The sequence below is a fragment of the Mauremys reevesii genome, linkage group 6, assembly GCF_016161935.1.
Source record: "Mauremys reevesii isolate NIE-2019 linkage group 6, ASM1616193v1, whole genome shotgun sequence".
In the NCBI taxonomy this organism is placed as follows: domain Eukaryota; kingdom Metazoa; phylum Chordata; order Testudines; family Geoemydidae; genus Mauremys; species Mauremys reevesii.
The window spans coordinates 50,451,418-50,475,632 of record NC_052628.1 but is presented as its reverse complement, the minus strand read 5'-3'; the positions used below and the strand labels follow the sequence as shown (position 1 = coordinate 50,475,632).

Here is a 24,215-nt window from a genome sequence, read left to right as displayed (position 1 = left end):
AAATAGTCTATTTAAAAATTCTCAAAGAGAGTCTTCAACTCAAGTGGTCATCAAAAAAAATCATTGTGTGTCTTCTTAACGATCCTTGAAGAGGTGATTGTTGTCTTTGTGATTTTTAGATAACTAATTAATTCCCCAATTAATACAAATATTTGATGTTCAAATAGCTTCTTATATTAGTAACCAGTTTTAGCAAGGTCACTTGATTCTATATTGGTACATAAAACGTATTACTACTCACACAGTAATGGTATTATAAGTTATTATTTTAGATTATTGCATTTAGATACAAAACATTTGCCAAAGAACATCACAAAAGAAGCTTTTGCATCTTAAGCATTTAGGGAATAAACAAACAGGTTTTCACATTTAAATTGAAACATAAGGTTAGAAGTAACCAAAAAAATTCTCCACTATACATATTTTCCTTAAAGTTAAACAAAGTTAAACTTTAGACTTTATAAAACAAATCAGTGTCACAAAGCATATTTCCAGAAATCTTTGTGAGTTTAAAACTGAGGTTTTTCTCAGTAGGGACAGGAGCGAGGGATGGGAGAGGGGAGAGGGAAGGGGTAACCAAAGACTCCCAAGTCAGCATTTATTGCCTTGAAAAAACAGGTGCCACACATCATTTTGCTTTCACATTGTAGAAAATAATATATTCACATCCCTTAACAAGGCAGTTGTAACCTTCATTTTTAGAAGACATTTCTATGGTAGTTTGCCTTTTAACCAAACAGTTCCCCAGATTACAATCTAGATTAATAGATTCTCACCCATCACACTTCAGGAACCACTGTGATCACCCTCTCTGTCCTCCTGTATAACATAGGCCATAGAATGTCCCAAAAATAATTCCTGGAGCAAATCTTCTAGAAAAAACATCTGATCTTGATTTAAAAATTGTTAGTAATGGAGAATCCACCATGATCCTTGGTAAATCGTTCAAATAGTTAATTACCCTTGTTGTCAAAAATTTAACACTTATTTCCCTCCTGAATTTGTCTAGCTTTAACTTCCAGCCATTGGATGATGTTATACCTTTCTCTGCTAGATTGAAGAGCCCATTCTTTTTAATTTTATAACATTCTAGCTTTTTTTAATCAAAATGTTGTGCAGTCAAAGGCTTTTCAGAAGTCTAAGTATATTACATCAACATTATTGCCTTTATTAACCAAACTTGTATTGTCATAAAAAAAAACATATCAGGATAGTTTGGCAGGATCTATTTTCCATAAACCCAGGCTGATTTGTACTTATTACATTATCTTGTCTGGGATCGATGTCAGCCTGACAGACAGGCCTATGATTACCTGGGTCGTCCTATTTAGCCTTTTTAAAAACTGGCACAACATTAGCTTTCTTGCAGTCTTGTGGAACTTCCCTAGTGCTCCATGACTCACTAAAAATCAACATTAATTGTCCAGCGAGAGCCTCAGCCTGCTCCTTTAAAACTCTTGGCTGTAAGTTCACTGAACCTGCTGTTTTAAAAATGTGTAACTTTAGTAGCTTCGGTTTAACATCCTACAGTAGATTTACCTACAATTCTCAGTTAAAACTCCTACCACATAGTCTATGCATGGGACAAACTGCAATAACTAACATTTAGATATATCTTTCTAACATAATATAAAATTCAAACTATATAGAATATTAAAGCAAAATAGACATTATAAAGCTGCATTCCAGAGTCTGTGCAATTGGACCTAGAAACGATATGTACAGGTTTATGGCCAAGACAGGGGCATTCTCTTTGATGCTTTTTGTGCCTCTCATTTTTTGGGAGAAAACAGATTTCCTAGGAGTTTTTTTTAATTAGTCCAAATGTTTAATTTAATAAAGTAAGCAACTATAAATATAAGCATGTATGCTATTGTTTTCCAAGCATTGTATGCATAAAAATAATTGTAAATATGTTCTAAAATTCAGTAAAGGCAAAGACAGGTTTATAATAATCAGAATGATATGTTATTATAATTACCATAATAACCATTTTTGCATCAATTTGGAGGTCTGTCCTCCCACAGGTGTTCAAGAGTAGGTTTAGTGATTGATTTATACATACGTATTTAATTTCTCTTTTTTTAAATTTCGAATGTTGTTCAGTGCACATTGACTTTATACTGGAGGCTGCAAACAGCTGAATTAATAGCATGGTCAAATTTTTATTATGGATTTGTTTACAATACATACACCGCTTACGGGAATCATTTTTTAAAAATGCAGACAGAATGGAAATTATTTATTAAAACATTCTCCTGGGTTATGGATAATTGGAACATAGTTACACTAATGGCCATTTATAGCATATATTTAGGTTCCAAATGGTTAGCAGAATGTCTTATTCTAGCAGTTGAAGTAACTGTTGCCTCAAGGTTTGAATGTTTTCAACAATTGTTGTGGTTTTTTTCAGGGTATTAAATGTTTCCACTTGTATTTATTATTTGTAGAACTTTTTTTTAATAAAAGGAACCATAAACATATCTCACACATGTCAATTGTATTTTCAGTTTTTGCATTCTATAAAAGAGCTTATGATACAAAATATGGTATATTCATATGAACAGTTTTGCTGACATGGAATTAGTGATAGTTTGCTTCTTGGGTAGACCCATTGATTTAAATTAATTGAAAGAGTCTATTCACTCAGCATGAGTAGGGTATCATAATCTGGCCCATATTGTTCTGTTTTAAGTCTTTCTTTCTCAAATATTATTGAGAACAAGATGGCAGATCTCAGTGGTTTTATCCTGTAGTGACTTTCTTTTGCAATAAATTCCAAGACTCCAGATAATAAAAGCAAAATCTGCCATTATAGCAATAAAACTGAAAAGGTACTGACAGATGTGGTTATGTATGTGTGTTTAGTATAATTGGTTGTCAGGTAAAAATAGGAAACAATAATTTCACCTTTCCTGGATGTACCATAAATCTATCCAAAATATCTGACAGTTACACCTCTACCTCGATATAACACTGTCCTTGGGAGCCAAAAATCTTACCGTGTTATAGGTAAAACCGTGTTATATTGAACTTGCTTTGATCCACTGGAGTGCGCAGCCCCCCTCCCCCGAGCACTGCTTTACCGCATTATATCTGAATTAGTGTTATATCAGGTGGCGTTATATTGAGGTAGCGGTGTACCAACATTAGTACTTCATACTCATATTAGTTTATAACCTTTGCATTATAAAAAGGAAATGTCTTTCAGAGACCAAACGTCTAATAGCAAAGTACTGCATTCATTACAGTGAAAAAGAGAACATGCATTCAAGCTTACTCTAACTTTGCTCCTTGGTGTAGTAGCACAGAAAGAGACAGCATCAAGAAATACTGAGCTGCACTCATGGGGGGAACAGAAGAAAAATAGTTTGGAACTAAAACAGAATCCGACCAGCCTTTGCAGAAGAACCAATTTTGAGGATGTCCACAGGATTTGGCCCAAAATGTATAAATATTTTCAAGGATGCTTTACTGCACCAAGCAAAACTTACTGATGTTTCCGTTTTTTCTACCATGGCCTGACAGCTTTATGATAGTCTTGATGTGAACTTATCCTGAGTAGGATAGGATTGCCATATCCTTTGAGAGTCCCTATAGATTTTTGCTTCCCATTACTGGTGATTAGTAACCACCTGCCATCATTTTTCCGACACTCAGTTGTCTAACCTTTATTTACTATTTCAGGCAATTTACACAGTTCTAATGTCTTCCACGGCCAACTGGCTGCCCAATGGTCCAATGTCTTAGGAAGAAAAAATAATGCCAGAAATGGAAGAAAAGGGAACACAATCCCCAAGGGAGACCTGCTCTTCAGCCCCAAACAAAATCTGTCACTTCATACGATTAATAAAGATCTAAAAACCCATTAAAATATATATACTGTACATTCAATATATATGTAAAGTGCTGATCACCACTTTTCACATTCAGCCAATAAATAAATAAATTAGATGTTTCAAAGAGAAGGAAATGTGGTTTTTTAGCTTTAGGTTTCAGTGATGCACACTTTTAAATGGAAAACCTGTGAAAGCAAGAACAGTAGCACCTGCTGCTTCTGTCTGGCTTCTGACATTTTAACTGCCAGTCATCTCAGTTTAAACCTACACTGAGTTCATCTAGAGATGCAAACTAAAGGGTACTGGAAAAAATGCATCTTTAAAAATTACGCCTTTCTTGGTCATTGTAAGTAGTTAGAATGAAACCTCTGGGATATATTAATGTTTTCCCTGCAGTCAGGAATTACTGAAGTTTAAGCAACTTACATATGTGAAGAAAGTGTATTTTAGAACGACTGGAGTAAAATAGTTATCTTGTTTTTCTCAGCTAGAGGTCAGTAGCTTACTATATCTCTTATGGCAAGGCCACTAATACCAAGCATGAGCAGATTTAATTTTTTTTTAATCACATTCTGAATGTGATTTTTAAATTGCCTCCCGTGCGGTAGATAACCTAGAGGCAATTGTAATGTCAAATGGAGGTCTAAAGATTGCATTTTTCTTGATAATATGTAAAGACCCACACTTTTAAAGGAGCCTCAGTTCAGCTTTGAAATTTACATCCAGAATTTGGCACCGTCAATCCTGATCAGAAATTGCAGGAACAATTAATTGCAGACAGAGATTATAATATTTAAATGTAGGCCCAATTTCTGGGCAAATCAGGTAGTTAGCAATATAAATGGTATAATCTACACTTCTAGTAAATCTCCTTAGCAACTGATTGCACAGGCTAATTGCAAATGTGAAATGACATGCTATTATATATTTTTTTTAAAATTGGCCTATTTTCTGTAATAATTTTGCTTAATTTTCTTTTGTCAAATGTATAATTATTTTAATACTCTACTTATATTTATAGATTTATCACATTCTCTTTGTGCATAAAATACAGGTTATGGATACATTTTAACAATATTTTACACATTTTCAAATTTAGTACTTGATTTGCCTATGTATAGTATAATTGTTAATACCAAAGTTGTGAGAATATAGGAGAACTTTTCAGGCACTCTGGTTTTCGTTTTCAAAATTCTGCAGGTTTAAAAGTCCAGTGCAATGTTGATTAGTGATAACAGCAAATGTAAAGCAAAGTTTTTTAAAAAACATTTATTTGCATTTGGCATGTTGTATGGAAAGGGGTATTGTATATTATCAAGTACCAGGTAGTTTCAGCACCAAAATAACTAAAAATATTTAGTCTAGAGAAACAAGAAATGGTATCCCACTCTTACTAATTATGCTTTTTATTGACAGTTCAGGGATGCAACTCCCACTGTTGTAACTTAAGATATTAACAAGTTCTCCTGTTAATCACTATGTGGTCAGATCACATATTCATGGAGAGGAGATGGGGGCTAAACATTGATAATCATAGAAATGATGAGATTTAATTTATTTAAGATTCTTATTATTTGCTAATTGGCTTGTTTTAAGACAACTTCTTACCTGACTACTTCTTCTAATTAACTGATTTAAAACACTTTCCTTGATTCCCTAGGATTTAGTTAAGATTGCTTATTTTACCCATTGATAAATTGTTTCACATTATAATGATAACCTGGCAGGATCCACTTGTAAACAAAATTATTTTGCTCACCCATGAACAGTTTCTATTTTCCTATGAGGCATCAAATCTGGGCTCATAATAATTTGGGGAAATAAGACATTGGTCTCAATTTACCAAGAATAAAGGGCCCACCATTTTAGTCACAGGGGTCTTTAAATACCTTCATGGAGATTGCAATTAAAACCAAGCAAAATAATCACAATTATTAACCATGGCTATTTTATTATTAAAGAAAGAAAAATACAGCATTAAACAAAATAACACAAATGACAAACTGGTTACTTCTGACAGGGTCTTAGTGTGCTTCTTTGTGGAGAGCTTTGACCAAAGATTACACTTTTGAGAGTTAACCCAGCTTTTGGTGTGGCACTTTTCTCATGGTAAACTGAGACCAAAGTCTTATTTCTTAAAATAATCATGGGTCCAAATTTGATGTAAATTTCAACACTCCAATAAACTCATTCCAAGAGTTTTCAAACCTAATCCCTTGGTAGTGCATTTGGCTACTTCCATCTCACTATGATGAAGTCTTGGTTGTCATCTGGGCTAGAAGTTTGCCTTTTATCTGTTCTCTTCTTTGTCTTCTTAGCTGTCTGTGGTAGCTTGCTTGTAGAGATGCACGGGATGAGTTGAGGAGTGCTTGAACAGAATAGCAGAGAGTGGGAGTAATGGATGCTCACTTCAGAATTTTATACTCTTCTGCTTCCTATTTTCATGAAATTTCAGTCTTGTTTATATTCATAGTTGATTGCTGTAATCCTTTCACTGGCTCCATTCCTTCGTGGGTTGTTTTTGATGACACCTTCAGGTCCTGAATATTCAGTATACTTCATGAATGTGCCACACACTTCTAATGGCCTTTGTTCTCTTGTGGCTGGAAAGCCTCAGATAATATTTATAGTTATAGTTTTAAAAATTGTTTTTATTCAGTCCATTTTTTGAAATATTTCTTTAGTTTTATTAGGGTTTAACAGGAAATGAAATTCCACTTTTAAAAATTCCAAATACTCTTTTTATATAAAAGTTTTTAGTTCAAATAGTCTTTTAAAATTAAAAAATTATCTTAAATAGTTATTAAAGAAGTTGATGATTCTTCATAATTTTTGGAAAATGATTCTTTTTGTCTTCCTCAGTTGGGTAAGGGGGTTGCTTATGTATTAATTAATTCCCCATTCAGTTTATGTTCATCACTGGCAATCTTATTGTGCCACCAAAACTTTTGGCATCCATGTGGTTGCCGGACTTGTAGTGGCTTCAGAATTTGTTGGTCTTCCATTCTAATATGTCCAGATCAAGAAAATCACTGAAACTGAACCAGTGCTGGGTTCAGCTTTAAATATCCTCATTTCCGATGTTGTTCTGCCACTTGATTTGGAGCAGCTGATGAAGATGACGAGAATCAAAAACATCAATCCAGTGTTCTTTAGCCTTCCTCAGCATCCACATTTCACTTCAGTACAATAGAGTTCATATAAGCATAGTTCTCTAGATCTGCCATTTCATAGCAAGTTTGATGTCACAGTGACCTGACAGAGGCCACTGAAGGGTCTGAAACCATGGCAGCAGCAGGTGCTCTGCAAGTGTCCTCAACTTTCTGCCACTCTTCAAATGGAAGAGGGACTGCAGACAAAGAACAATTGAAGATTGTCTTGAAATGATCTTTCTATCAATGTAACTGATCTTGCAGACTCTGGCTGATGCTGCCTATCCAGATTCTTTACTGGAGAAGCTGGTGCCACCTTCCCCTGAAAATACTGTGGGGTGCCAATGATGGACATAAACTGAATATGCAGCCAGACCACCTAGGCATCTCAGCAAAGACTGATCCAGGTGGTGTTCTGTCTGCAAGGAGGATACATCCCTGTGGGATTTGCCAGGATGATGATGGTAAATCCCCATTAATATAAATATTCAATATTTAAATGGCTTTTTATATTAGTAATTAGTTTAGCAAGGTCATTAGATAGCAATGATATTAGGATATTACATTACAAGCTTTGCATTTAGCTAGCACATCTGCAATTTTGCATTTCAGAAGGGCTTGCCATCTCAACATTTAAAAAACAAACAAGGTTTTCTCCAAAAAAAAATTCAAGTATAAACTTTTTTGTAGGGTTTCCTGGATGTTGATTTCGTGGCTGTTGATTACAAAAGTGTATGTGTTCTGATAACACATTCCTATGCATTTCTCTCTTTCTCTCTATCTTTAAACATCCTCTTGAAATCAGGACCTAGCTATTTTGCAGGTCTGTTGTATAAGACATATCAGCTGATGTTTTAGACAAGAGATGTGTCCTGTTATGTGATAAGGCAATCTGGTTGGTTGGTTTGTCTTCTGACCCAACATTTCTTAGAGTTATGACTGACTCTCATTCCAGATAAGACAGAGGTAATGATAGTTGTTTGTTTTGAAGTATCTAGAGAATATTGTGGAGATGATGTCTAGCCAACATGATGGGGTTTGCCTATCTCGTCTCAGTTTTGGGGTATTCATGGATCTTTGATTACTTCAGATGAATTGGATGCCAAAAGTGCATCTTCATCAGTGTTGAAGAGAATGATTATTACACCTCTACCTCGATATAACGTGACCTGATATAACACGAATTCAGATATAACACGATAAAGCAGTGCTCCGGGGAGGGCAGGGCTGAGCACTCCGGTGGATCAAAGCAAGTTAAATATAACGTGGTTTCACCTATAACATGGTGAGATTTTTTGGTGCCTGAGGACAGCATTATATCGAGGGAGAGGTGTACTATTTCTCGCTACAGCTATCTATGCCTTTGTCACCTCCAGAATGGATTGTTGTAAGAACTTGCCTGGAGGTTAACCTTCAATACAACTCAGACACTACAGCTTGTGCAGAATAAAACTGCCCTGTTGACCGCAGGGAACTTATTGTATCAGTTCAAAACTCCAGTATCCTTTAATTTAGTTCCAAGTGTAAATCAAAATGTTGGCCTTGCTCTTTAAAACTACAGGCGAAATACTCATCTGGTGAAAATTGATTTAGCTCAGTTGTCTTCAATAGAGCTATACCAATTCCACAAGATGAGTATCTGGCCCTATAAATTTTAGGTCATACCTTCACCATATAGTTCATGTCCTGCCATCCTAAGAAATGGCTTTTGTCCCCACACACTGTGATGACAATTGAGAAGAAATTATGTGCTTATGTTGACAGTACCCACACTTGAATCTGAGTGGGTATTTTCCCAGGGAAATCAGGGCTTTGAAATGTTGTAATAATCCCAATTTCTGAAGATTACTTTTGACTTTGAACCTGCCAGTTTGAACAATTCACAAACTCCATTTAAAGGAGTAAATTCCCATCAAGTGGCATCACTAGCCATTTCTGGATAAAAAATACTACATGATTGCCTTTCTGTGTTTTGCCTATTTGGAAATGATTATCTCCCTTGAACCCATTACAAATATGATAAAAATAAAGGACACATAATAATTTTGGAAATCAGGTACATTCCAGCCATGAAAGTTGCTTTTGTGTGTGTGCGTACATGAGAGAGACAGAGAGATACATACATAGAAATATATATGTTTGCATGTGTCTGGGTCCTGAAATGCATATACTTACATTCATCTAAACCTTAAAAATACAAACAAAAACAAACAGAAGGGAAATTGAAAAAAAGAGGTTAGATTCATTGTAGGAGCCCATTATTTTTTCTGCTAGTATGGTATTCTTCACCAGAAAAGTTACATTTTTGAGCCATCTAGTGTTGGAAAGGCAAACATCCTTATGGTCATTCCAATCTCTTTTGCCTACCATTTGTGGGCATCACATGCCATCTCCATGTAAAGATCCACACTCCACCCCACTCCTGACTCTAAGCCTGTTACTGGCATAGTGCTATAGGAGAAGCAGAAAGGAGGTGGCCAAGAGTGAAACCTTTATGAGCACTCTGAAGAATAAACATGCTAGTGTCAGGGAAAGAATTGCTTTTTCTCTCTGCATATGTACATATAGATATCTATGTCTATAGGGTAGATACATAAATGGAAATAAAGACCTGTTGCCCAATCCAGCACACTGCCTCATCATCTTCCATTGGAGTCAACAGAATTAATACCCAACCAATATCTGCCAGTGATAGCACAGTTGGTAGAGATGTTTAAAAATACTTTTGCTGATTCCTATCTAGTCTCTGAATCATAGAATATCAAGGTTGGAAGGAACCTCAGGAGATTATTTAGTCTAACCTGCTGCTTAAAGCAGTACCAATCCCCAGACAGTTTTTTGCCCCAGATCCCTATAATGGCCCCCTCAAGGATTGAACTCACACCCATGGGTTTAGCAGGCCAATGCTCAAACCACTGAGCTATCTCACTCTTTGTGACTAAAAGTGTTACTTAAAAAAAAAGAAGTAGCTTTTCAAATTTACAAATGCAGTGTCTGCTGAGTGTATCACCTTTAGTTAATTTGAAATATATAAATTAGATGCTTTAAACAGAAGGGAATGCGGCTTTCAAGCATTATTTTTCAATGTAACATGCTTTTAAATAATAATTTTAAAAAAGGTTTGAAAGAAGGAACAGTATCCCTGCTCCCATTTTAACTGCTGCCAGTCAGCTGAGTTCTGATCTACACTGACTCCAACTCTAAATAGAAGCAGCACTAACATTTTCTTTTTAGCTAGATCTAATCCAAGCAGGAATGCATTTCCAATAGAGGGTCCATATCAGATATTTTGCTTGGCACAGAAATATTGCAATAGGCAATATATTAACAACAACATTGTTTTGGGGACTGATTGTCAATTTTTAGTCTCTCTTCTTCCCCCAGCATCATAAATATAATGGTGCCTAGAATTGTTTTCAAAAAATCTTTATTTCTATGGCCAAGCCACCACTTTAATCTAATTTTGGTTTATACCTGACATGTAAACCACAAAGGTCTTCTGTGGGGAGTTAGAATCCATGCACACCTGTTCTTTCTGCACATTCACTGACACTCTACCACAAACATTCCCTCCCACTGCAATTGCTTAGTCAAAGGTTGCCTGAGGCTGACGTGCCCCATAAAAGAGATACTAGCTCTGAGCTTGAGAATAAAGCATAAACAATTCACAATACATTATTTAGCTATAATTCAGTTTTTTCCAGTTTATTTTGTATTTAAACATTTCTTCTAAATTATTAAGTTTTGTTATAAGGTATTTGTTTAGCTTTTAAAAATATGAGTCATCTTACATTGTCAGTATTTAGATTTGTTTTTTGTGCTATAAAAGCATTGTTAACTCTATTGAAAATTTCAGTAACTGCTGAAAGCAAGGCAACTTAATTGTATACCCCAGTTATAGATAAAGGGCACATTTTACGATAAAAAAACCCCAACATTTTATTGAAGCAGAGCATCCCATGCTATATTTTCCAGGTTTTTAGTCTCATTTGAGTAGGCTCCAATTATTCAGCTCTGAAGGGCGAGGACACAGGAGCCAGATACACATTCAGTATACTCGCACATACTCTCTCACATAATTGCATGTGTCCTTGTTAGAGCAGCTGTCTTTCATGTTGTCATATTGTATGCCGCTGTCAGATACGTTACACTTAACAAAGGCAAAGTTCTGCTACTGTTACCCACACTAAGTAATACTTTACTCCATAAGGAGCCACACTGATCTCACTTGGACTACTTGTGGAGTAAACTACTCTTCAGCATGAGTAAGAGTGGTAGAATCTGGATAAAAGAACATGAAAAGTTATTAAGAAGTTTTTAAAAGTTCACTCACCCATAACAATTAAAGCACTGTATTCCAAATTATTTTCTTGAGGTTTTTCTCATGTGGCTGACAGAAAACTTTGAGAGGTAATCAAAGGATGTGAAAGCCAGAACACAATTTATCTTTCCTTCTTTTTCCGCAATAGAGGGCACACACAGGTCCTACGTCCATTGAAGTCAATAGAAAACTCCTTTTGACTTCAGTGGTCTTTGGCTCAAACAAAGAGAATGATGGAAAACAATTGAATGTGTAGAGCTGTTACAATTCATGCATCTTTGGAAGCAAGTTGAAGAGTTGAAACCCTTGGATCCAATAATATCGCTTTATTTATTGAGCATTTTTTTTACACATGGGATGTTGTTCCAGTTGCAAATTTAAGTTTTTGAATATGTCAAACAATGGTGCCATAATGGTCAATAGTCATTTTAAACAAACATTGACGTCAGTCATTTAAATACAAAATTAATTCCCTAAAGGTATTTGCCTTGGTCCATCTCAACAAATTAATTGCTTATCAATGAAACTTGAATAAAGATGAACTAAGATGAATTCTAGACTTGCCAACTTTAATGTGAACTAGCAAATCAGAAAATAGCCTTGGAGATGGGTTCTATATCAAGCTGAAAAATGTTCTGCACTCCAGACTTAAACATATTATTTTTGCTCCAAGTACAAGCAAACATGCCAATGAACTAGAAAAAGAACTTCCCTAACTCTTATTTCCATGTTTCAGAGTAGCAGCCGTGTTAGTCTGTATCCGCAAAAAGAACAGGAGTACTTGTGGCACCTTAGAGACTAACAAATTTATTTCAGCATGAGCTTTCGTGAGCTACAGCACACTTCTTCGGATGCATAGAATGGAACACACAGACAGGAGATATTTATACATACAGAGAACATGAAAAGGTGGAAGTATGCATACCAACAGGAAGAGTCTAATCAATTGAGATGAGCTATCATCAGCAGGAGAAAAAAAACTTTTGAAGTGATAATTAAGATGACCCATAGAAGGTGTGAGGAGAACTTAACATAGGGAAATAGATTCAATTAGTGTAATGATCCAACCATTCCCAGTCCCTGTTTAGGCCTGAGTTAATTGTGTCTAATTTGCATATTAATTCAAGTTCAGCAGTCTCTCTTTGAAGTCTGTTTTTGAAGTTTTTTGTTGCAAAATTGCCACCTTCAAGTCTGTCACTGAGTGGTTAGAGAGGTTGAAGTGTTCTCCCACTGGTTTTTGAATGTTATGATTCCTGATGTCAGATTTGTGTCCATTTATTCTTTTGCGTAGAGACTGTCCGGTTTGGCCAATGTACATGGCAGAGGGGCATTGCTGGCACATGATGGCATATATCACGTTGGTAGGTGAACGAGCCCCTGATGGCGTGGCTAATGTGATTAGGTCCTATGATGGTGTCACTTGAATAGATGTGTGGACAGAGCTGGCATCGGGCTTTGTTGCAAGGATAGGTTTCTGGGTTAGTGTTTATGCTGTATGGTGTGCGGTTGCTGGTGAGTATTTGCTTCAGGTTGGGAGGCTGTCTATAAGCGAGGACTGGCCTGTCTCCCAAGATCTGTGAGAGTGAGGGATCATCTTTAAGGATAGGTTGTAGATCTTTGATGATGCGCTGGAGAGGTTTTAGTTGGGGGCTGTAGGTGATGGCTAGTGGCGTTCTGTTATTTTCTTTGTTGGGCCTGTCCTGTAGTAGGTGGCTTCTTGGTACTCTTCTGGCTCTGTCAATCTGTTTTTTCACTTCAGCAAGTGGGTATTGTAGTTTTAAGAATGCTTGATAGAGATCTTGTAGGTGTTTATCTCCGTCTGAGGGATTGGAGCAAATACGGTTGTATCTTAGAGCTTGGCTGTAGACAATGGATCGTGTGGTGTGTCCTGGATGGAAGCTGGAGGCATGTAGGTAAGTATAGCAGTCAGTGGGTTTCCGGTATAGGGTGGTGTTTATGTGACCATTGCTTATTAGCACAGTAGTGTCTAGGAAATGGACCGCTTGTGTGGATTGGTCTAGGCTGAGGTTGATGGTGGGATGGAAATTGTTAAAATCACGGTGGAATTCCTCGAGGGCTTCTTTTCCATGAATCCAGATGATGAAGATGTCATCAATGTAGCGCAAGTAGAGTAGGGGAGTTAGGGAACGAGAGCTAAGGAAGCGTTGTTCTAAGTCAGCCATAAAGATGTTGGCATACTGTGGGGCCATGTGGGTACCCATAGCAGTGCCACTGACTTGAAGGTATATATTGTCCCCAAATGTGAAATAGTTGTGGGTGAGGACCTTTTCATGTTCTCTGTATGTATAAATATCTCCTGTCTGTGTGTTCCATTCTATGCATCCGAAGAAGTGAGCTGTAGCTCACGAAAACTCATGCTGAAATAAATTTGTTAGTCTCTAAGGTGCCAAAATTACTCCTGTTCTTATTTCCATATTGTTGGTCAATTACACTGCTTTCATCTAATTAAGAATTAGATGTAATTTTGTTTTCATCTAATGCATCTTTCTTTTCCCCAATTTTGCATGGAGATCTGCATGGGTGGACCTATACACCAGTACAGACCCCTTTGTTTTCAGTGAGGCTCCTCATTGGTGCAGGATTCTTCAGGTAGAAAGGTCCTTTCAGGGTCAGACCTATAGTTCATTTTACCTTGTGATCTACATCTTCCACAGTAAAAAACTAAATTTTTCATCAGCTCTGTGGTGTGAAATTTTTGCAGTGTTTTTTATACTTGATAACCATCAGCGCTGGGTAAAGTATTTTGAAATTTCAACCAATATTTTGTGGAAAACTTTTAAAAAATTGCAATAAATTATTATTATTATTATTATTTTTCATCTGTCTCTATTTATCATTGTTGGCTTATTTAATTCTTCAATGGGGAGAAAAACTATAGGGCTTATGCTAGTACCATTGTTACTTTTAGCTTGAAAGTTTTGAGGTCTTTTTTGCTACAGTACAAAACTTAAAGAAACTTAAAGTCAGAAGCAATCTTGTTATCCCAAAGCATAGCAGTCAGTGGGTTTCCGGTATAGGGTGGTGTTTATGTGACCATTGCTTATTAGCACAGTAGTGTCTAGGAAATGGACCGCTTGTGTGGATTGGTCTAGGCTGAGGTTGATGGTGGGATGGAAATTGTTAAAATCACGGTGGAATTCCTCGAGGGCTGATTTATCTAATCTAGCTGATTTATCTAATCAATACTGCACTCAGTCTACGAATGGTCTCCTATGATAAATATATTTTTTCATTAGCCCTTAGTGTTGTTTTCTCAGTAGTCTATCTCTCTAGTCTAATGTAATCTATTTTAACTACACATGCACTTGTAATGTGCCTATCTCTATAGTAACTAGGTGCCAGTTTATCATTTATCATATCAAGTTTATCTGTTTGCCAGAAGCTGGGAATGGGTGACAGGGGATGGATCACTTGATGATTACCTGTTCTGTTCATTCCCTCTGGGCACCTGGCATTGGCCACTGTCAGGAGACAGGATACTGGGCTAGATGGGCCTTTGGTTTGACCCGGTATGGCCGTTCTTATGTATTTAAGGTGCCAGATTGATAGCACTTCAAAAAGATGTTTTATGTTCAAGGGATATATACAGCATGGAAAGCAGTGTACATTTTCTTATGCTATTTTGTAAATATTTCGCATGAAAGGACCACCTTTAGGGCTGAGAGGATAGTTTAGTCCAGTGGTTCTCAAACTAGGGCCGCTGCTTGTTCAGGGAAAGCCTCTGGTGGGCCAGGCCAGTTTGTTTACTTACCATGTCCTCAGGTTCGGCCAATAGCAGCTCCCACTGGCCACTTCCTGCAGCCCCCATTGGCCTGGAGAGGCAAACCGCGGCCAGTGGGAGCCACGATCAGCCGAACCCACAGATGCAGCAGGTAGACAAACCAGCCCAGCCCACCAGGGACTTTCCCTGAACAAGCAGCTCCCTAGTTTGAGAACTACTGGTTTAGTCCCTCATGCATTCAGTCTTTGGCATCTCTGTTAAAACTTCCTTGTCCATACTACCACAGTAAGTCAACTTAAGTTACACTACTCCAGTTAGGTGAATAATGTAACTGGAATCGATGTGGATTAGGTCAGTTTAGGTGTCTACACTGCACTGTGTTGATGGGAGACGCTCTCCCATTGACTTCTCTCAGAGAGGTGGAGTACTGGAGTCGACCAGAAAGCATTATGCTGTCGATTTAGTGGGTCTTCACTAGACCCACTAAATCAACACCCGCTGCATCGATTGCAGCAGAGCCTATCTACCGGTAAGTGAAGACATGGCCTGAATGCCAGTTGTCATAGAGTACCTGTCCAGTAGGAAAGAACTAAAACCACTATTTCATTTTTTATAGGACACTGAAAAGCCAATAGATATTGCTTTTCTACCTTTTCACCGGTGTTTAGGTGAACACAAAAAGTGAATTTGTCAAAGTTTGAAGGGAATGAAGAACTTCCAAATATGCTGAAAATTCCCTCTCAAAATATCTTTCTCATCTTTCCAACAGAAAAACAATCTTTAAAATAAATGTGTGGCTATTGTGACTTAAGGAAAAAATCCTACACTGTTTTAACACAAACTAGAGTCAATATATTGATTTATAGTTTGGTTTACCCTAGCTAAAAACAAAACAAAACAGAAACCCACCATATGTGAGCTGCACAGTATTCAGACTTTTTGACTCAGTCAGAGCTTTTTTTCACTAACCAATACCATTTTTCCATTTCCTGACATTTTGATCATCAGTGAATTCATAGCAAAATAGGTTCACTAGTGATTAAATAAAATATCTACCCCGCTTCAGTGATGTCCTACTGTGTGAATAGGGTGACCAGACAGCAAGTATGAAAAATCGGGACAGAGGGTGGGGGGTAATGGAAGCCTATATAAGAAAAAGATCTAAAAATCGGGACTGTCCCTATAAAATCAGGACATCTGGTCACCCTATGTGTGAAACAATATGATTTACCAAATTTATCTCAACATCCAGTGTATGCCAAAAATGCTAAGTCAGAAAGGTATTTAATTTTAAAATGTTAGTAATTTTGATACAACTTTAGAGCAAGGCTGCAGATATCAGCTGTGCCGCAGATTAGCCAATGGGTAAGATCAGTCAACTGCTACAAACCAAAGCCATCTGTAACAGGGAGTTCTGGGATGACTGAAGTCAAAAGCCATTGATTTCAGAGTTTCCATGATTTCACCCATGGAGTGACGGAAATATTTGCTTGATGTTTCAGTCTTATTTTTGCAGTTTAATATTAGATGGATGAGCTAAAAGGCTGGGGGGAATTCAGGATGGGATTTTCAAAAGAGCTTAGGTGAATTCAGAGCTCACGTACTATGCTGAGTCAATAGGAGTTGTGTTCCTAAATCACTTAGGCGCTTATTAAAATCCCACCCTCAATGGTTAGCATTTAGCATTTGACTGTAATATAAAAAGAAAAAATGTGTGGAATATTTTAAATGTTATATGGAAGGAACATAGAGAGAGAGAGAGAGAGTAAAATCATAGTAATATAAGAAAATGTTAATATTTAAAATTGTGGTAGAAAATTAGACTATATAGTTGATCCTGTGAGGCTGCTATTGAAGGCAATGGGAATTTTGTTATTAAATGTAATGGGAGCAGGATCAAGTTCTGTCAGAGTATCCTTGTATTTGAAAAGAATGATTAACATGCACCTATTTGGAATTAAAGTTGAAACTTTTAAAATGATTACTAATAACTAATTAATGATTAATTAGATGACTAGGCTAACCAGAGGGATGGATAGTCCAACAATCAGGTTGTTAGCCTCGTACTTCGTAAAGCCAAGTTCAATTCTTAACCCCACCACAGATTCTTGTGTGACCTTAAGGCCATCTTTTAAAGGTATTTAATCACCTAAATATACAGGTGGGCATTGAGTAGGATTTTCAGAAGTGCCCAGGCACCTAACTCCTATTGCTTTCAATGGGAGTAGGTACCTAGGTGCTTCTGAAAATCCTACTAAATGCCCACCTGTATCTTTAGGTGCCTAAAAACCTTTAAAATCTAGCCTCTAGTCTCTATCTGCATGTTTCTCATCTGTGAAATGGGGAGGGTAGTATTTCCCTGCCTCACAGAGGTGTTGTGAGGATAAATACATTATAGATTATGAAACACTCAGATATTATGGTAGAGGTGACCATGTAAGTACCGTAAATAGAAATAAATATAACAATGGCTCACCCTGTAGATGGCTAGAAGTCAAATTTATCCCTAGAGTGAGTTAGCTCATTCCCCACTGACTTAACTGGTAGTTTCACCTTCTTACTTCATTTGTGAATTTGGGGTAAATTTTCACCCTACAATCTTACCAAATTTTAATCCCTATTATCAAATTTCTCCTGTATACCTTGACTCAGTCCCCTCATAAAGAACAAAGAGGTTCTTGACTCAAAAGGCTAAGTGACAAGACCTTAATCACTTGAGATACAGTTAAATTCTCCCATCAAAGCACTTTAAACCTGCCTCTCACAATCCTCCTCCTGTTACTCAGCCTCATGCTTGGTCCACCTTCTGCCTCTTCCCCTTGCCTTTGCCCTCCTTGCCTCTCCTACTTCTATATTTATGTCTCTGTATTCCTTCAGCCTCTGGACATGTTTTCTTACAAGTTTCCTGCTCTTTACAGAACATAGTGCTATAGTAGAGGGTGCCACAGAGTCCATGTTCAGGATTGGAGCATGTTAGCAGGAACACATACAGTGTGAACTTTAAGTTGGAATTGAGTTTGGTTTGTCCTCTGATTTTTGAACTCTTGCGTTTGGCAATGCTGGCATTTGCCATTTGGGCTGTACTACATCAGATTGCTGCATCACTTCTTGGGGTCCAGCCCCAGCTAGCCAGACATTCTGAAACTGTGGCTGATGAACTACTGGTGACCCATGGAGACTTATAGTGGTCCACAAAGAGTTGGTTGGTCACATGATGCTGGTTCTTTATCTTATGTCCAACAGCTAAATCACATTCCAAGATGCTAGAAATACATTATTTCTTAATATTAATTTTTCATGTAGGCAGTGGTAGTGCTGTAGTTGCCAGAGGGACATTATGAATAGGAAGAGAGACAGTCCAGCAATTGCAAGTAGGAGGGGGAAAAGTCCACACTTTGGAAAATGTTTGTGAACCCTTGCTCTAAGCAAAGCTGATGCAGTCATGCAACACTCCCCAGTTGGGAAATTGACCTTATTTCAGCATGACATGTTTTCTGTTTTTGGTATCTGGGATAATTATAAAAAGCACTTTCCTGAGGCTCGAAGTAGACAGTAAACTTACTAAAATACTGTTATAAATTAATTCAATTGTATTATTTATGCAATTATTGACCAGGTTCTTTTTGGAGACCTTTTTAAGCCTTGCAAGGAGTAGCTCCTAGCTGAGAAAAAGACGCTGTTGCAGTATTGGGAAACTGTCCTTTCCTAAGTCAGAATATTTTCCAGTTACTTTGGGAAAATATACAACTTTTATCAGCTCTTTTTCTTCCATGAGTTCGTATTCACGAAGGGCAACACAGGCATAAATAATAATTTTTAATTCTTACATTCTAGGTTTTCCAGGGAAATTTTGACAATGACACACACAGAAAGAATGTCATTGACCCACCAATCTATGCCCGGCACATAAGGATCCTCCCTTGGTCATGGTATGGCAGGATCACTTTACGGTCAGAGCTGTTGGGCTGCACAGAAGAGGACTGAAGAGGATCTCTGTTTGACAACACAATGCTCTATATTCCTAAAAGTATCTCTGTAGAAGAAACTGTGCAAAACCTGTAGGAAGTTGAATGGGTTTTTCATGAAAAAGTGCTCACTTTTTGGTAGGCCGCTAACTGTCTTTTGTAATGAGGTCTAAGCCTGCCCTTTAAAGGATCCAACCTGATTCTGCCCTTTAAATCTGTTACAGTATTGTCCCTTTCGCTGTGCAATTACCTTTCTCGTTTTCTTCTGAGTTGTTCACACTAGTTGAAATGTGTTAGGAGAAGAACAGCAGCATCCTTTTTACAAGGAAGGAGAAACGGCATGAAAAAGATCATTTGCAGCTTTAGAAACCCTGGGCTGACACATTGTTTGCAAATCGCACTGTCATCTTACTTGCAAAAAGAGATACTGCAGCTTTTAGCAATAAGTTTTATCTGGGATGACTGCATTATATTGTTTCCCTCGTGCCTATCAGACATTGTCAGTATTTATGACACACATTTTGGAAGATACTCTGTGGTATATGGTACTTGTGATGTTGCAAACTACCTTTCATTACTTTTATTTAAACTACAGAGTCCATGCAACTGCATTTTGCTTCCATTCAGTTTATTTTATGTTATGTATGCTGTGGACATAGTCACTGTCTTTTTTACTTTAATCTCATTGCTAGCATTGTTTTCTTTAAAAGAACTGACCCGTTTGTACATGGAACAAAATCTATTATCAGTATATTACAGAGTTAATGACTTTGTTAAAGCAAAGTTTATGAATTCAGTTTGCAATTTTATTTTTCAAGAAGGCTGAGATTAGACACTGTGGACCAAATTCAAGGCCCAAGTACTTTTAGCATGGAAACAGATGTACATCTATGCTGCAAAAACAGCATTAATAGGCGCCCATATTCTGACTTGCTCAGGGGTGGGCATGCAATCTGCACAGAGCTGCCCAGGAGGTTACTTAGCTCAGAAGCCTCCTTAGTCTTAGTGAGGGAGGGTGCATGTGAGATCTGGGAGTAGATGCTAATATACACGGCTCACTTTTCCTAGCCCCGGCACTGCCCTGGCATGCTCCCTCTATGGTGCTGGCCAGGAAGTTCTTGCAAAATGTGAACTCAACAGTGTCAGAGGAACATGTAAATGTTGGGCTCTTCAGATCCCCTCCTGACTATAGCATGTCAGTGAGTAATGTGAGGCTTGAATTTGTCCCTGTTTGTTCACTGTATGCCATTTTTGCCCCTTTTCGATCAAGTGGCTATTCAAAGTTCAGTGCTCTGGCCCCTGGGGATGTTACAGTAGGGAGTAAAAATTGATGTAGACTGATATTTTCTTTGACACAATCTTTATTATTTAGAAGGAATGTACAAGATCCTGCTTCTCCGAATGCAGGAGGAATCAGAAACAAAAGAATAGTTTCTTAGCTTACAACTCCAAGTCTCTTTAGCCAAAACCACACCCACAGACCTCTCTCTCTCTAGCTTTTTTTCCAGGGTCATACACCTTGTTCACAGGCTGCTGCTTGGCATTCTCCCATTTTGCCTGTGTCTCTCCGTTTCTGTTCTCTGTGCTCCCTTTCCTCTCACACACAGGCACTTCACCCAAACCAACATAGCCCTTTTATCTTGGTGAGGAGGAGGGATTGTGATTAATTTATCCTTACAGGTTATGCTAATTGAAGGGTGTATTCACACCCATCCACCTCACTGGGCTTTTTTTAACTAAGCCCATAGCAAAATTTCACCCATCTCATTACATTATTCACAGAATTACTTCCTTTTCTAGTCCCCCCAGACATGTTACATTGTGTTAACAACATCCTATTCAGATAGGATCCAATTCTGAGGTATCGTCTGCAGGTGCATATGGACAAAAGCTGCTGAACAGCTACGTGTCTGATGCATGGAGGAACAAACTCAGCCTACACAGGGGAATGCTGTAAATGGGGCATGTCAGGAATATAGTCCACAGATAGCATATGACCCCAGAGCACCGTAAGAGGGGAGCGGCAGGCCACTCCCCACTACTCCCCCTCCTATTGTGTATTAGCTGGATGCAGCCCAACTGCATATGTTCCCAGTGATGTGCAGGGTTGTGTCCATTATGCTAGCTCTCTGTGAAAGTTTCACATGAGCACATCCCTCTTGAAGCCTGTGAGGCAATGTCTGGGTAGAGCATAAGACTGGGAATCAGGAGACCTCTGTTCAAATGCCAGCTCTGTTGATTATTCATTGTGCAACCTTGGGCAAGTCACTTTAATTCTGCCTCAGTTTCCCTATCACTAAAAAGAGATGATACTCACTTTTGTAAAGCACTGAGTTCCTCAGATTAAAGGTACATGCAAAGCAGTATTATGTTATTACTTTACTCTCAAATTCTTGGGGTGGGGAGGTGGTTTAGTTATCTAAATTAACATTGTTTAGAACATTGGATAACTGATTATTTTCCCTACTTTAATTTCATAACATGCTGATGTAGATATGTAGTGCTGCATGTTTTAAACAAATAATGCTGAATTTCTGTTTGTCACCATTACATTTTTTGAAGCTATAACATCATTGAGATATGAACCTGGGCCTGCTTCCCAGATATATAAGTAGCTGTCCCATAATCTGCAAAGGGGAAAATTTTACTTCAAAAACAAAACAGTTTGAATTTCACAACCTGCATATAATCTCTCAGTCTCCACAAAGAAAAATTTTCACTTTGAAAGACCTTCAAACTTTGTGGGGAATTTTTGAAACAAAAATTTGTTACTGATTTGTGGAGGTTTGCTTGACAGCACATCTCCAATTACTTGAATTTTTAAAAATAAATAAAAATTACTTAACCCTCATGCTGTATTTATACAAGTATTTATTTTATAAGGCTTAGACATGGATTTTCAAAGATTTTAATTAAGAGTCCTCTAAAGGTAAAAGAAAGTATGTGTAAGAAATGTTGAGGTCCTGTGCAACACTGCTAAGTTTTTGTTTATTTTTTTTTTAAATTTGTGCTGCATAACAAAAGCCACTAGACTGTTACTGTCTCGTCTGTAACTGTGTTAGCAGCATTCCTTAATGATGTATATATGGAGTGGTCTTCAATTGTAGTGAACAATTTTAAAGAGAAAGTCAATCATAATGGCATTTTTAAAGAGCAAAAACTGTTGGAAAAGGGGGGACTGGTATATAGTTAAATTATATACTGCCCACGTTTTGCACTTTAGGGTCTTCACAAAAGAGTTGTTGGGTTGTAATGTTTGAATTTTTTCTGGCCTGATATCTAAAGGGTTCTCAATTTAGCCTCCTACTTTCTGAGCACTAATTTGTACCTGCATTTAATTGTAGGTATAAATAATAGCATATAGACTTCTATCTGACTTTTCCCCCTAAATGAGAGGCCATTTCTGAAAGTTACTTCTCTAAGTCAGCAATTTGTTTTAGTGTTGTTTTTTAATTTAGTTGCCATGTTCATAAGTAATTTTTATATGTTTACTAGTACTTTACATTTTCAAGTTTGGATTTGAATTAATCTGTCTTGGCTCTGTGATTAATTATGTTTCAATTTCATCAGCACATAAAAAAGCAACGTTATGTTACAGAATTTAGACTTTTCTCTTATTTCATAATATTTCAAAGAGTTGAATTTTTCCATCTATTTATTTTTGTCAGCCTTCTTCAATTCATTCTTCAGAGCCTGAAGAGAAAGCTCAGTACATTGTGATAGTGCTCTGTGATGATTTATAAATGAATCATATATGATGCATTTACATTTTCAAATGCTGCACTGGGGATTTTTCTAGTGACATCATTTGACTTTTAGTTGCCAGAAAGCTTTTTTTAAACTGCACTGTACAGCCATCGAGCTAAATTTTGCTCCAAGTGATAGCTGTATAAAACTGAGATAACGTCACTGACTCCTATGAAGTTACTTCAGATTTAACATAGCAACTGAGAGCCAGGTGTGGCCCATCATTTAAGAATTTTTTCTTTTAACTTTTTTTTTAACCTCTTTATCTGCATAAAATTAATTGACACTAAGGAACATATTCTACCCTGATTCTACCATTTGCCCCTCTTAAAAACAATGGGAGTTCCATACACAAACAGAGCAGAGAATGTCTTTCTAAGAAAGGTTGGGAAAACATTCTGAAATAATCCTTAATTTTTATATAAATCGTAACAATGACATCAAACTGGAGTGCAATTGTTCTCTTAATTAAATTTCACCCTATACCAGTTAAATATATGTAGGCTGGCTTCACCTTTCTATAGCTCTATGATGTGCTATATAGCCTGAGAAATAAAACAAGACACAAAGCTTAGTTTGATCTATGTTCTATTAAGGGCTTATCACGTCAACTGATTCTGATTTTTAGGTTGACTTTCTCTTTTGGAATGACTGCATACAAATTAGTGTGAGTTTTGAAGACTAGGGATACTAATGAGTGTATCTTCGCTATACAACAAATATGAAATATAATATTCAGTGCTGGCTTCTGATGTGTCAGTAAGTACAGAAGTAACTCAGACACAATGACCTTTGCAACCTTTGAAGCTGTGTAACATTCAAATGTTTTTGTATATACTTTAATCATGTAGGATGATGTAAAACCAGTATGACCTTGTCTAGTCTTCAAACTTAACAATAAAACTTTTGAAAAATGAATACATTTTTGTAGCATTTATAATGAAATACCTTGAAAAAGACCCAAGTTTTCTCAGTCTGAGTGACAGTGAATGCAGAATACAGATATGATATGGTATTTTGTTGAATTCAGTCTTTGGCTCTTTGTGGTAGGTAAGTTTGTCCTTGGTACAACCAACTATTGTCTAAAAATACTCTATTGTTTTACATAAAAAATGCAAAGGTGCAAGGGAGACTAACAATTGCATAGCTTACTGCTGTTTGGATGGGCATCAGAAATGTATAGGCACCATCTAGTGTCCTATAAATCAAATTTTAATGGATATGTGTCAATCACTCCCCCTCACTTTCCCATCCATAGGTTAGTGAAATGGTAAGAAGATAAAGATACCGATTAGAGTGTTCAATCAAAACTCAGATATAATCTGACTGGAAATGTTTCTAGTGTTCAAAAAGTTTGGTTGACCATGTCATTTATGCTTCTGCCTGAGAATGGGAGTAGAAATGCCAAAATACTTTGAGAAAAGCTGTTCTCTACTAATTTTGTACATT

General features: G+C 37.1%; 1 protein-coding gene across 1 annotated transcript in view; it reads left to right on the top strand.

Annotated features, from left to right (window-relative positions):
- The window catches only part of EDIL3 (EGF like repeats and discoidin domains 3), a 329,399-nt gene extending 305,773 nt beyond the window's left edge, over positions 1 to 23,626 (top strand). The window contains exon 12 of the mRNA XM_039544460.1: positions 18,889 to 23,626. Within this exon, the coding sequence (XP_039400394.1) occupies positions 18,889 to 19,038 (150 nt within the window). The 3' untranslated portion in view covers positions 19,039 to 23,626. The remainder of the gene's footprint in view (positions 1 to 18,888) is intronic.
- Positions 23,627 to 24,215: the final 589 nt, after the last annotated feature.